Here is a 16053-nt window from a genome sequence, read left to right as displayed (position 1 = left end):
AGGGCTCATTAGTGGTTACAAATACTCAAAGGAGATTTTTATTTTCTCCTCCATCTTTTCAGAGATCAAGACTAGTGCATGGAAGGCAAATTTTACCTCAACCCATCTTAGGTTTTCAAGTGGGTCTTTTGAACAAAAAGACAAATTGACAAGAGAAAAACAGTTATTAACACATGCAGTGCATATCACTCGGGAGAAATCAAAAACAGAAAGTAATTCAAAGTGGAAGCTTAGAAATGCAGCTTCTATGTTACCTTCAACAAAGAACAATATATATGTAGGGAAATTACACGATCAAGACAAGTAATTTTAAGATTCCAAAGGTGACAAACTGTGGGAAGGTGAATATGTGGGAGGAAAGTAAGAGTCAAGTTTGTTTGCAGATTCCTCTGGTACTGTTTCTAGGCTGATAGGAGTCTGTCTCCAGTAAAAGGAGAATTTATATCTTGCCTTTAGGCAGAAAAGGGAAGGGTAGAGAGAACTTTTCCTGCATTCGCTGCCTCTTTTTTTGTGTGTGTGGTAAAAGGAAACCATCGATAGGTTTTTTTCCCTTCAGGTTTATTGAGATATAATTGACATATAACATTGTGTAAGTTTAGGGTGTACAACGTATATATTGCAAAATCATTACCACAATAAGGTTAGGTAACACATCTGTCACCTAACATAATTACCATTTCTTTGCTGTAGTGGTGAGAATATTTCAGATTTACTCACTTAGCAACTTTCAAGCATACAGTCCAGTATTGTTACCTATCATCACCATACTGCACAGTAGATACTCAGAACTTATTCATCTTATAATCGAAAGTTTGTATTCTTTGACTGAAATCTCCCCATTTCCCACCCCCCACCTCCTGGCAACCACCATTCTACTCTCTGTTTCTGTGAATTTGGCTTTTTTAGATTCCACGTATAAGTGAGATTAAATGGTATTTGTCTTTCTGTTCTGGTTTATTTCACTTAGCATAATATCCTCCAGGTTCATCCATGTTGTCACAAATGGTAAGATTCCCTTCCTTTTTTTGGCTGAATAATGTCCAATTATTTGTATATATCACATTCTTTTATCTATTCATCTGTCTATGGACACTTAGATTGTTTCCATATCTTGACTTTGTGAATAATGATGCAATGAACATGGGGGTGCAGATAACTCTTTGAGATAGTGATTTCAAGTTGCTTCTTAATTGTCTTCAGCTCAAAATAGTTTTCAAGTTAAAGAGGCATATTTTAGGGTGACATATTCTGATTTTCTTGGGTCCCTGTTATTATTTCCTGAGGTGTAGGCTTTATTTGTTTTGTTTTGTTTTTGCTGAGGAATATTTGCCCTGAGATAACATCTGTTGCCAATCTTCCTATTTTTTGCTTGAGGAAGATTAGCCCTGGGCTAACATCCGTGCCAATCTTCCTCTATTTTTGTATGTGGGTCACTGCCAGAGCACCGCTGATGAGTGGTGTAGGTCTGCGCTGGTGATGGTGACCTGAACCCATGAACCCAGGTCACTGAAGCAGAGTACGCCAAACTTAATCACTACTCCATGGGGCCAGTCCCTGTTATTTCTTATATGAGATTGTAGCCTTTGAGGGTCCCAGTTTTAGAAAGACCACTTGTATTTAACCCTTTAGGTTAGGTGGCCCCTAGACTTTACCTTGTGTTCCCAGTGCCCTGCAACAACCATCAAAACAGAAACTAAGTTTCCGCAAGTTTATTATAAACTCTCAGAATGAACGCCAGTTTCTGTGGTCTTTTTTCTCTTGAGGTTCCCATTTTCACTGAATTCTGAGATTCTACAAAATTGTTACCTTCTTATTGGTTTAGCAATGTTTTCCCCAAGCTATAATATACTGTACAATAATATTATGAATCTTTTTTAGTTATTTTCAGGCTATCTTCCTCATTTCTAGAAACAGAAGCATAGCCCAATTTATATTGCTTTGTTTTTTCAAAGCACATATATGTGCTTCTTTGGGATGCTTTCTATTATTTAAATATTTAATAATAAAATCTTAAAGCAAATGTGACTAAATGTTGAATTTTGTTAATTCCGGGTAGCGCATATTACAACTTTACACAATAATTTAAAAATTAATTTGGACCAAAACTGTCCTTGCCCCTTGATTGACTATGTAGAAAATAAACAACTTTCTCCGTGGCATTTTATACTAATTTCCTCTTAAAATGCTATTCAACCCACATCTCCAAGAAACACACAACTGGCAATTGCACTTAGAATAAAATCCAAAATTATTAATAGGGTCTATAAAGCCCTGCATGGTTTAGCGTCTCCTTATCTCTCCAGCACTTGTTATGCTCCTCGTCTTCTCCATCATTCTGCTCCCATCAAACTGGCTTTCTTTAGAGTCACAGACTCTTCCAATGTCTGCACATTTGCAACTAATGTTCCTTTTGCCTTGTAAGTCTTCCCCAAGCTCCATTCTTATTTTTCTGTGTTTTGTAGCAATCAGTGCCATATTCTCAATGCGTGGAGTAATTCAGTTTCTGTCAAACATGACATGTGCTATATTAAATTAGTAGTGGCATTCTGAAACTATGAGGGTGTATTTGTTGATTTTTCTACTTTTATTTTGAAAAATTTCAAATGCAGCCAATTTAATGAACCCTCAAATACCCTTCACTCAGCTTTAAGTTTCACTTTCAAATGTTTTGAGTTAGAAAGTTCTAAAAGCCTTATTAGTTTAATTTGCATGCATATTTAATAAAATCATAGTTTAAAATTTAGTTCAACCTTCGATATCATCAACAGTTTAATAAATTTAAAAATAAATCTGTTCATTACTCAAAAATTTAAAAAATTAAACAAAATATTGTTATAGAAACTAAATTCTTTAGTTGTTGGCCTTTATTCCCTGCAAAGTTATTTTTTGATGTGTGTCATACATGGAAAAGATAATTCAATAAATATTGGTGGAATTTTCTGCTGGAAGTTTTCTTCATGGAGAACACTCAGAGAATGGCTTTTGTGTCTTTATATCCTTTAAATTTATAAATCATAAGCTCTTCACACAATCCTCTGCATGCAGATGTATGTGTTTGGCGTTAAACAGTTTTCTGTATAACCTTTAAAACTTGAGCCATAAACTGCACACGTTCCATTCTGCATTTCAACCATTGTTAGTCTAGATTGGAGAGAAGGACAAATCACATTCATGACCTTATTAATGCAGAAATATAAAAGCAAAATAACATTTATTTAGGTATAGCTACTGTAATAACTTCATTTCAGGAGATTTTAGGACCATGTCTGGTCTTTCTTATTCACTGATACGCAAAATATAGCCAACTCAGATAATAAAAGTAAAAATTACATTCTATTATAAATTATGTGCCACTGTTTTTTATACATTGGAAATTAGTCAACTTAGAAAATTTGGAATCTCTTTATATTTATAACTGAGTGAAATGAAAGCTTTAAAATGATTTTTAGATCCAATATTTAGATTAGAAATGAATTCAGAATTCAATTTAGAAGTCAACATATGTGTTTTGTGCAAAAAATAAACAATATTCTTAAGATATATGGAATTTTACTTGGTAAAGAAATAAAATAAACTGTAAAATCCCCTAATGTACACACAACACTGTGTGTGTATTTGTGTGTGTGTGTTTAGGCATTCCATGTAGACATAGTTATATCTGTATATCTATTTTGCCCTGGGATCTTGAGTATTTTGTAGTTACATAATTAATATAATAAATGGTGATTTGTTTTCTGCCAGGAACAGGTGGGAAATAGAATGATGAGGGAAGAATGACGATTCTACACCAATGTGAAATTGACAAACAAAAGAAAGGACCATCGTCTCATAGTATATCTATGTAAAAGGACAGGAGAATGAACTCTGTCTATATACAAACAACTAGCCAGTATAAGAGAAAAAACTTAAGAGATTTTTAGTAATTGGTCTTAGTTGGTCTCAATCTATGCACATCCGAGCCTCACTTTTTCTAATCTCCCTTTTTTCATCTGTCCTTTCAATTTTTGTGTCTATTTTCCCATATTACTCTCATAACATTTCTACCAGAGTACTATTTACACTGGACTATACTTATTTGTTTGTACCTATACCTCTGGCTGAAGTGTAATGCTCTTGCATGTCCTATTCAGGTCTGTAGTTATCTCTGCATACTTCTTGGAAACTGAGTAACATTCAAAAATATTTATTAAATGCATAAACAGAAATTTAGTATGCTAGTAGTTTTGCTCCCAAAAGGAACTTTTGTACCTATAGATTGAGAAATATTAAGATAAGGTGATACAAAATTTTATTAGTATTTACAGAGAATAAACTCTTTTTTGTCAAAAATAAAATCTCAAGCCATACAGAAATGAGGCCATAGCAAATTAGTTCTAAGGTATAGTGGGAACTCCAAATTTCAAATATATAATTATGTAGAAAGATATGTAGTCCCTGTTACAATGAATACAAGGAGAAATTTGAAAGGAATATGTGACAGTAAAAGATTGTGCATTTATCACTGCTAACTAACCATTAAAATAGCAAAGTAAATTTAAAAATCAGTGAAAAGAGTTTTTTTTTTAATTGTTTAATGCTAATTCTGGCTATAGAGTCAGAAAGACATGTATTTGAATCCCTGCTGCAATTATTACTAATTTTATAGCTTAGGAGAATTATTATACACTCTAAGACTCTATTCCTCACCAGCAAAATTAAGTTAAAAATAATATTTTTAATAGGGTGTTTAAGAGTGGGGTTAATAGGGTTTTTAATGAAAGGATACATGTGAAATGCTTAAAACTGTGTTTGACAGAGAGGAACACTTAATTAACCTAACATTAACATTGATGTTGTTTATTACTTATTAAACACTTAAATAAGCAAATATACATTTACATCAAATAAGTAAAATATATTTGAAATAAAGAATTAAAAACATTTACAATTTAGAGAACTTCTGCTTCATCTGTGATATTATGAAACCGAAAGAAAAGAGAAGCGACAAACCACTTGTTTTATTCCTGATCTTTGTACCAGAATGGAGAAATTACTAAACAGTGTAGTAATAGGCCAGATCTTCAAAATGATAGAAATGACCTTTGTAGAGAGCTACCCTAGCATTCGTCCAAAGGATTAAGGCTATATTCATTAGCTCTATGACTAGTAAGATACTATCACTTGGTCCTGGTGTATAGTGTTAAGCTGTATAATCAAGTGATTAAGAGAGCAGACAACAGAAACAGAGTATATAGGATATGTGAGAGTTCAGAAAGACAAAGACAGCTCCAGCTCCAGGACACAGCACTTGAGATGAGAAAGTTGAACAAATAAAGAAATCTGAGGATATGCAGAAGGTCCTACTTAACCACTCAGCAGAGTATTGATCAAGGCATGTGTGAAAGATCTCTTCAAGGGCAAAGAAAGAACTATTAAAAAAGGTTTAGAGGGAAAAATATCTAGTGTTTACAATGGGTCTAGAATCATATCAATTTTCACCAGTCATATTATAAACCTTATATATCACAAAGCTTTGGGTAGATTACTTAAAAGGAGCTTGGCTCAGTAGTGGGAGATAATTAACTCTAGACTGAACATCCTAACTAATAATACTTAAAAGCAAGACCAAAATGAATCAAGACCAAAATGAATCAAGCTGTTCTCAAATAACTTATCTGTGTCTCAGAAAAAAAATTCATGAATATTTATAGAAGTAAAAGATATGCATCATCAAAGAAAGTAAAATTCACAGTGTAGAATTTCAATTAAAAAGTACCTGGCAAGGAAAAAAACAGAATAATATGACCATAATGAGAAGGAAATCCATAAACCAAAACTGATCCCGAACTAACACAGATGTTAGAATGAGCAGACAAGGACATTATAACAGCTATTATGACTGCATTTCATATGTTCAAAAAGTCAAGTTAATACATGAAAGACATATATCAGCCAAGTCAAACTTCTACAAGTGAAAACTTCAATGTCTGAGATGAAAAATACACTTCATAGGATTAATGCAAGATTATACATTGCAGAAAAAAAGATTAGTGAACTTGAATTCAGGATGATAGAAAATATCCAAAATCAAACACGAAGAGGAAAAAAATGAACCAAGCACCAGTTAACTTTGTCACAATTTCAATGAGCTTAATGTATTTGCAATTGGAATGTCTGGATGAGAGAAAAGAGTAATGGGGGAGGGGAACATATTTGAAGAAATAATGGCAGTACGTTTTCTAATTTAGGTGAAAATTATAAACTTATAGATCCAATAGCCTCAACAAAACAAGCACAAAAAATATAAAAAACTAAACCAAGGCATATTACAACAAATTTCTCAATTCCAATGATAAAGAAAAACTATTAAAGCAGCCAGAGGAAAAGAAGACATATTACATACAGTGGAACAAAGATAAAGATGGCAGTAGATATCTTAGTGAAACAACAAAAGTGAGGAGAAACTTACTGAAAGTACTGACAGAAAAAAAAACCCCACAGCCTCTCAACCTAGACATCTATAAAGAGTGAAAATATCTCTCAAAAATTAAGATGAAGTAAAGACTTTTTCAGTATAAAAGCTGAAATAATTTATCACCAGAAGAACCAGACTACAAGTAATGTTAAAATAAATCCTTAACATAGAAGTAATATGATGCCAGATGGAAATATGGATCAACAAAAAGGAGAGAATTTCACTGGAAATGGTGACTATGTGAATAAATATATAATCTTTTCTTATTCAAAGTTCTTTAAAAATTGGCTGTTTAAATAAAATAAATAGTAATAAAGTGTGAGATTTATAACATACATAAAGGTAAATTGTATGATTAAAATAGCACACAATGAAGAATACTATACCCAGCAAAATTGTCCTTCAGAATTGAAGGAGAAACAACGACATTCCCAGACACACAAAAGCTAAGGGAGTTCATCACCACCAGACCTGCCTTACAAGAAATGCTAAAGGAAATTTTTCAAGTTGAAATGAAGGATGCTAAGAAACAACATGAAAACATATGAAAGTATAAAACTCACTGGTAAAGATAAATATATAGTCAAATTCAGAATACTGTAATACTGTACTGTGGTGTTAAAAATCACTTTTATCTCTAGTGTAAAAGTCAAAAAAACCCCCAATAATATTAAAAATAGCTATAGCTACAATAATTTGTTAATAGATGCATAACATAAAAAGATATAAAGTTTGACATCAATAGTATAAAATGGGAAGAGAAGAGAAGTAAAAGTGTAGAGTTTTTGTATGTTATTAAAGGTGAGTTATTATCAGCTTAAAATAGACTCATATCTATAAGATGTTTTATGTAAACTTCATGGTAACTATAAACAAAAAATCTATAGTAGATACACAAAAGATAAAAAGAAAGGAATAAAACAACCCTACAAAAAATAAATCAGAAAGGAAGACAAGAGAGGAAAAAAGAAATAAAGGAACTTAAAAAATTAGAAAACAGTAAATAAAATGGTAATAGTAAGTTCTTACCTGTTAGTAATTACTTTAAATATAAACAGACTAAAGTCTCCAATCAAAAGACATAGAATGTCTGAATGGATAAAAAACAAGATCCAACAATATGCTGCCTACAAGACAGTCACTTTAGCTTTAAGGACACACATTGGCTGAAAGTGAATTGATGGAAAAAGATGTTCCGTGCAAATGTTAATCAAAGAGAGCAAGAGTAGCTATATTTATATCAGATAAAACAGACTTTCAGTCAAAATCAGCCACAAGAGACAAAGTCACTATATTTGATAAAGGGTCAATTAATCAAGAGGACAAAAACAATCGTAAATATATATACACACAACATTGACTGCACCTAAATATTTTAAGCAAATATTAACAGAATTAAAAGGAAAAATAGATAGCAATACAATTATAGTTGTTGTTAGTGCCATCAAAATTCCAACTCCTAGTGACCCTGTGTACAGCAGAGTGGAACCCTGCCCCGTCTTTTTTGTGACATCCTCTCATCTTCCGGTGCTATATCAGACAAAGCCCCGCTACTATTCATAGGGTTTTCATGGCCAATTTTTTTGGAAGTGGGTGGCCAGGTCCTTCTTCCTAGTCTGTCTTGTCTAGAAGTTCTGCTGAAACCTATCCACTATGGGTGACCCGGATGGTATTTGAAATACCTGTAGCATAGTTTTTCAGCACCACAGCAATGTGCAGCCACCACAGTATAACAACCAACAGATGGTTAGTGTGGTTCTCTACCAGAAAATGAACTTGGGCTGCAGTGGTGAGAGTGTGGAATCTGAACCACTAGAACACAAGGGCTGGCTACACACATACTAGAATGGCTAAAATTTAAGAGACTAACCACAACAAGTGTTGACCAGGATGTAGGGCAACTAGAACTCTCACACACTGCTAATGGGAATGTGAAATCGCACAACTACTTTGGATAATAGTTTGACGGTTTCTTAAAAAGTTAAACATATACCTATCATATGATCCAACCATTCCACTCCCAAGGATTTATGTAGGGAAAAAAAGCCTATATTCATACAAAGACTTGTACAGAAATGTTCATAACAAGTAGCTTTATTTGTAATAGTCAACAACTGGGCATTAACCAAATATCCATCAACAGATGAAAGGGTAAACAAATTGAACACACCCATAAAAGGAATGCTTCTCAAGAATAAAAAGAAATTAACTCTTTATACATGCTCTGAGTTGGCTGAATCTCAAAATAATTATGCTGGGTGAAAAAGCCAGATGTAAAAACAGTACATACTGTAGGACTTCATTTATATTAAATTCTATGAATTGTAAACTAATCTGTAGTGACAGAAAACAGATTAGTTGCCTGAAGACAGAGAGAGGTAGGTAGGAAAGGGCATGAGGGAGGGATTACAAAGATGTGAAGGGAAAGTTTTGTAGGGGGTACGCATATTAATTATCTAGATGTTATTAATTGTTTTGTGCATGTACACATTTGTCAGAATTTATCAAATTGTATACTTTAAATATGTGCAGTTTATGGAATCGATTATATCTCAACAAATCTGGGAATAACTTCAAAATAGAATATGATACTTAACTTCTCTGGTTTAGTCTCCTTATCTATAAAACGTGCATAGTTTTAGAACTATCTTGCACAATTATTGGCACATAGCAAACAATTAATGTTACTCATTATTATTGGTATTGGCTGTTCTGCTCCACAATCTCCTAAATTAAGACCCTAAGAGTGTTTTGCTGAATCTAGTAGAATATGGAAACATCTTGGGCATTGTGTGAAGGAAAATGTGACAGCTGTAGGGATAGCTTAGGAGCAAATCCACAAATAGAGGCCTATTGTTACAGACTTACTGGTTGGGCAAGAGAATGGAACCATCTTCCCACTGCCAAGATCCATTTGTTGGAATTCGTACTAGTCCTATCCAATGATATGACTTCACCAATTTAAAGAAATCCTGTTTGAAACCACAAATAGAGTTACTGTTAAGAATTTTAATAAATGCAAGGTGATAATCATTTAAATACTCTTTTCCTACACTTGGAGAAAATGCATTCTATCCTCTGGCATAATTCTGACTTAAACACACATGTAATACCTGCAATTTCTGTGTTTTCTTATTTTTAATGCACCAAGATTTGGGGTTGGTATATCTGAGTCTTGGTGCCTCTCTTATGTTTACAGTTCGTATTCCAGTGAGTTGCCTCATATGCTAGGACTAAATATAGGAAAGGGAATTGAAACAAATACTCAACCTGGTCCTCTCTGCTGTATATCTTCAGGAGACTGGAATTTTGAGACATACAAGAAGCTTGACTCTGGTACCAGCTTTTGCTCTCATTAAAAAATTGGTAGCAGTTATTTCTATAACATATCCAGTTTTTAGGACATGGCCCACAGTAACTTTCTAGAAAGGGAGAATATATTATTAATTCTGAACAGGTCTGAGCATTATAGCAGATTTTTTCTAGACAGGTTCAATACCTTTTCTATTCCAATTCTAAAATTCCAGGTAATTAAACCATTATAGTCATATCCAATGACATATTTCTACACATTCATAAAGAGAGAAAGAGAGCCAAAACTAAATATCCTCTACTTTATAAAAGTAATCTCTTAATATTAAAATATAAAAAAACCCCACTACAGTTAATTATGGACAAGAATTAATCATTTTCTTATACACTCTCTTGTGAACACTATTGGATACATGCCTATACCCAATATATATAGATGTATGCAACTGGTGCTTCAAAATTAGAAAATTTTCACTTACCTTTCAAAGAAATTGGAGCTCCTTGGTTGAATAATGCTATTAAAAAAATCATAATTATTAAAAGGGTTTGTGTTAGTAGCTTATAGTCCAAACAAAAGTAGTTGACAAATTTCTAGACTAATAACAAAAATATAAGGACACATTGAGCATTGCTATTTTATGTTTCTATACTTCTGAATACTAATCAAAGTAATGCATTATAATCGTTAGATCAACAATGCTATCTAATTCTCTATCACTTACAATTTATGATTATGGCACTGCATATTATTACCATTACAAGGAAACGGATCGCCATAGCTACAGCAATGGAACGAGCAAGGAAAAACGGAGATTCTGTCAAAGAAAAAAGAGTGAGAAAGATGAGAAAGGATAAAGTGTTCTGGTATCTTCATGTTTAATATAAACATTAGAGTGTTTTATGGGAGGGGATGATATCAGTGCTTTTTGTCTAATTATTTTTATCAGAACAGCTAACACAAGTACTTTGTAAATGATTAAAAAATAAGAGCATAAAAATGTAATATTCTCTCCTATTCCTCTCCAAAAGTTCTGTAGTCTCTCCCCTTGAATAAAAATCATGGTTATCATTTTGTGAAATTTTCCATGCAGATATAATAATAAATATGGACAGTTCCCTCAACCCCCTTTTTAAACACTTAAGAAACTATACAAAGTATTCTCTGATTTTTTTCGCTTAAGAAAATATCCTAGTGATTATTCCATATCATGTCTTATAAAGTTGTCAAATTTGTATAAATACCTGCTTGTATTGTGTTTCATTGGTAAATGGGCAAAATTTAATATTTGACACTTTCAATTTTTTTTAATGCATGTATAAATTATTTCTCAGTTTTTGCTATTATATATAGTGATATGAATAATATTTTCAGTACCTCTTTAGAAAATATTCCTGAAAGGATAATTGCTGAGTCAAAGGGCATGTGCATTTAAAATTTTTGTAATCATTGAAAATTTCAGTCCAGAGTCTACACCAAAATAAAATTTAAAAGCCTGTTTGCTCACACCTTCCCCTGCACTAAATATTATTTACATTTTTTAAATGTATAAATCTGATAAGCAATATTATTTTTTAAATCTGAACTTTATTTTTCTTGTTGTGAATGAGATTGTACCTCTTTTACTATGATTAAATACTGTTTTTATTTTATCTCTGTGAGACTTCTCTTGTTTGTGTTAAGTAGCTGGTTTGTTTCTTACTTTTTAGGTTAAGACTATTAGTTCATTTCTTGTCATATGTTTTGCAAATAAATGTCTCAGATACTATTTCTGTTTTAACATTATTTATGATACTTTTGGAGTGCTGAAGCGGGTAATGGTCGACTTGATCAAACTTTCCTTTGTGGCTTATGTTTTTTTTGATATGAATAAAACCCTTCATTATTCTGAGTTTATAATATCACGATGTTATGTGGTTTCCTTTTTTATTTGGTCTATTTGGTGTTTTTTTTTGTATGTGTGTTTATGTGTATGTAATAAATAAGGTAGGAATTAAAATTTATAACAATATTTCTTTTCCAAATGTGCACTGAATTTTTCTAACACTATTTACTGAATAAATCAGTGTGTTCTCATTGATATAAAATATCACTTTTAGCATATAATGCATTCTATATATATTTGCACTTATTCCTACATTTTTAAATCTGTCTTTCCACTCAAACTATATGTGAAATTTCCTTAGCTTTATAATATGTTTGAGTATTTGATAGTGCCCACAATATTATATTACATTTCTTTTTCAGAATATTTGGCTATCATTATAATTCATATGTGCCTTTTGAGAACCAGCCAATTTTAAAATGTGGTACATGGGTCTTTCAATAGAATCACATTAAATGAATAACTATATGGAGGTAGTAACATTCTTAAAATGTTGTTTTCATCTTTGAATAGTTTCTATTTCCATTATGCCTGTCATTTTATTTTCATCAGTACAACTTAATTTAATAAATTTATTTCTAGGGTTTTTAGTTAAAAAGTTTATATCTATTTTTTTCTGATTTTTGGTCTTATAAATATGGCATTTTTTAATCATATTTTTCTTGTTTTTGTAGTTGTTAAGACAATTGATTTTTATATCTCATTTTCAATCAAGTCCATATATCAGATTTCCTTATTGTTTGCAATATTCTGAGGTGAAGCTTTTGAGGTTTTTTAAATATTTTAAATCACATATTTTTGCAAATAATGTTAATTTTGCCTTTTTATTCTAATTTCATATCATTTACTTTTTTCCTTTTCTTGGTTCTTCATGTTGGTTAGCACCAGCAAAGCAATCAATATTACTCGATAGTAATAATAGTAAAAATTCTTGCCTTTTCCTAACTATAATGAAAATGCTGCTAGCATTTATCAATAATGATAGCTTTTTAATGTATATACATATCTGAAAAGCAATATTTATATTTTACAGGTTTTAAAAATTAAATGGTTTTTAATTAAGAATTCATATTGATTTTTATCCAAAACCTTTTCAACATTATATATATAATCATACAATCTTTCCCCTTTGATTATTACATATAGCACATTTCATTCCTATAATTAACTCTTGTAAAGTGATGTTATTTAATAATCATTTATTTTTTAGCATTTAATCAAAATTCATAGGTCAGAGTAGTTTGTTGTTTTCCTTTTTGTGTAAGCTATTTGAGGCTCAACTTTCAATGATATTTTGGCTTGATAAAAGAAAGCATATCTTCTTCACCACACTCAGAAACATTTCTCTGAATAGCAATCAAGTCATTGCCTCCACACTGTTTAGGAACATAACTCAGAAGGATATTTTGTATGTCTTTTCTTTTCTGTTTTCCATTTCTATTTACACCTCCCTAAAGCTAGTTGTTAAATGATATCTTAGAAACTACTGTCTCAATTGTCATTATTATGATAATCTCATCATTTTTAGGGCATGAGAAGATCCTAAACTCAACAATTTCTGCTAATTTTATTATACATTCCAATATTATATTAACCAATCTCTTTTCTGATTTCCTCACCAGGGTAAAATAAACTGAATGTTTATCACTGATTTAATCATACAGTTTACAAGATTCACCTCAATATACTGAGAAAAGAAGACAAACGGAATATAGGACTTAACGGTTTTCTCCACATTTACTTGTGATTAATGTAGGTCTTCTCTTCGGCCGTCGTGTAGAAGTACCACGTTTTACCAGCTCAAAGTTGTAATTAGGGAATTCACTCATCTCTGGAGAAAAACAATTCAGGTCAATGTGAGTCATGGCCTTTCTGCCACTTGGGTCATAAATTTTTACAACTTAACTTGCCATTTCCATTCATATCCTTTTAAAAGTACAACATCAAGTCACTTTTGTTTTATATTACTTCGTTATTACGATTTTATACTTTGTAATATAAATAAAATTATATTTAAGCTATGGCAAATTATCTTTAGCAAGATCTTATGTAGTGTTAAAATAGGTTAATTCTTAATGTGTAAAGAAATCTAACATTAAAATAAAGACGTGTATAATGAAAAAGACAGGGGCCTAGGGAGTTAGACATGTGTTTAATTCACAGAGCCACATTTACTAAGTTAATAACTTCACAAATTACAATAAAAAGAAAGAAAGAAGAACGAAAGATATCAACACAACTTGCTATAGGTATTTTAAAAAGTGAAAGAAAATAATATACTGTTAGTATTAATAATGTTAATCATAGTAAATAGTAAATGCTAGTGTGTCTAATTTTTTTTATAGTGAAGGACATACAAAGAATAAAATAGTAGGGTCTAAAATTTCAGGATAAAGACAAATAAAGAATCTTGCCTCTGAACAAAACAAGTAAAAAATCATTTTTGCTCTCTTCTTGATATAGTAATCATTACTGAATATGTAAAAGCCTTTTATAAATAAAATGCTAATACTAATTACCTTTTCTTCCTAAAGTTAAACTAAAACGTTTTTTGTACATACAACATGTAATTTAATCATTAAACATGTGAAAAGGGTAGGCATTATTTTATGGATGAAGAAATTGAATCTTAGAGGTAGCCAAAATCATATTGCTTATTTAACATAATGTTACCAACTGTGAGTAATTTATAGTACTTTTAGTTTAAGAAGCACTTTCAAATATGTCACTTGATTTAAATATCATAGAATGCCACTAAGGTAAATATGGCATATTTTTCATCTCTGTTTGATAGAAAAGGAAACTTAAGTGCGTACAGGGTGTAGATTGCCTTAAATCTCAAAGCTAGAGACTGGTAAAAGCTTGAGTGAAATTCACTTCTTCTAACTCCAAATCCTAATGTTGTCACTATTTCAGGCTGCCTCAAATAATGAGACACTTTAGGTAGTTAATGAAATGAAAAGGAAAAAAGTTTTCAAGTTTTTGAGGACTTGATTTAAAATATAACATAAACATAACATGAAACGAACATGAACATAAGTGAATCCAAGTAAATTGTCTTCCTATGCCTTATATGTTTGTATGAAATCCCTGGTATCTTTAAATTATACACAGGCCAAACTACATATTTATGTGTGAATACATACCCATGCTGTGATGAGCCCATCGATCTCGGACCAAACCCATCATATAATTATGACTGCTTGTCTACTCCAGGGGTAAATCCAAAGTCTTCATTTTACAAAGGATTCCTAAATAAAATAAAATTGGGCATTTACCTTTTTTTCTGTTTTCTTTCCTTATGGTGAGATGATATATTTTGATTGGAAAAGTAAGAATACAGAAAAATTTCCCCCAAGCATATATAGAAAAAGAAAGAATAGAAATGAGAATTCATATAACGCCAGGTAAAATTAATGTTTTTATTTCCCTTGGTTGTAAAATAATAAACAATTATTTCAAAAATGTCAAAAATATATAATGGGTGTTGCTAACTCACCCACCTTTAAGAACTTAGTCAAAAATATTTTCCATTGTTTATATTGAATGACAACACTCATAGTTTTTCACTTATAGTTGTTTTATTTCATTTGGTGATAATTGCTTTCTCTGCAAAGTATTTTGGGTAGACATATAAATTTTTGTTGAATGTTTTTCCTAGTACATTTTAATTCAACTTCTGTCCATATCATCACCATTATTATTTATAAGATACTATCACTATCATCATTAGCAAAAATAATCTCACATTTGTTTATATAGTAACATCTTATAGTGTCTAGCAGAGCTCTCAGAAAAAATAGCTATTTAGTAATTTGGCAAAGTGCTTAGATTTAAGAAATAAAAACTCTTTCATATTTGATCATAATAGTTGGAAGCAACAGATATAATTTTTTTTCATTTTGCAAGTAAAGCTGTGTATCACAGAAGGTAAGTGCTTTGCACAGAGCAGAAAACTTCATAAGTGTGAGAGTTCAAACTGAAATTCAGTTCTCTAACCCCAAATGTAAAGATTCATTCTCCTAGTTTTGTTTAGAGATAAGGCTCTATCTTATAGCAACATCATAACTTCTGATTCTTCAATAAGTACATCCTAATTACTTATCATTGAATAAAGTGAAACAAAGTATACCTCAGAAGTAATAAGAATTCCTTGCTGTCAGTAATTCTATTCAAACACTTAAGAAACAATTAGAATTATCTTATAGTGTAAATATTTTTAGAAACTTTCTTGAGGTTGAAACCTCAAGCGTTCCTCGTTTCTTGAATAACAGTTGTTAGAAACACACACACACACACGAACACACAGACACACACCTGATCAGAGAAAGAAGGTCCTGATTCTTGTGGATACAAGCTTCCTATACAACTGGATATTTAGATTTGTCCTGAGCTCCAAAATTA

General features: G+C 31.4%; 2 protein-coding genes across 2 annotated transcripts in view; one reads left to right on the top strand and one right to left on the bottom strand.

Annotated features, from left to right (window-relative positions):
• The window catches only part of LOC131415590 (killer cell lectin-like receptor subfamily E member 1), a 27487-nt gene extending 13779 nt beyond the window's left edge, over nt 1-13708 (top strand). Inside the window, exon 6 of the mRNA XM_058557419.1 lies at nt 13272-13708. The gene's annotated coding sequence lies outside the window, so the exon portion shown is untranslated. The remainder of the gene's footprint in view (nt 1-13271) is intronic.
• On the bottom strand, nt 2526-16053 carry KLRK1 (killer cell lectin like receptor K1). The gene is made up of 8 exons (XM_058558809.1): nt 15967-16053; nt 14796-14900; nt 13373-13480; nt 10489-10581; nt 10246-10281; nt 9725-9876; nt 9323-9426; nt 2526-3141 (listed from the first exon to the last, which is right to left on the bottom strand). The coding sequence occupies exons 2-8, from the start codon at nt 14836-14838 to the stop codon at nt 3024-3026; spliced, it is 654 nt and encodes a 217-aa protein (XP_058414792.1). The 5' UTR covers nt 14839-14900; nt 15967-16053; the 3' UTR covers nt 2526-3023.

This window comes from Diceros bicornis, chromosome 17 (genome assembly GCF_020826845.1).
Source record: "Diceros bicornis minor isolate mBicDic1 chromosome 17, mDicBic1.mat.cur, whole genome shotgun sequence".
NCBI classification, from domain to species: domain Eukaryota; kingdom Metazoa; phylum Chordata; class Mammalia; order Perissodactyla; family Rhinocerotidae; genus Diceros; species Diceros bicornis.
The sequence above is the reverse complement of the archived record's forward strand: the minus strand, read 5'-3'. Positions and strand labels throughout refer to the sequence as shown.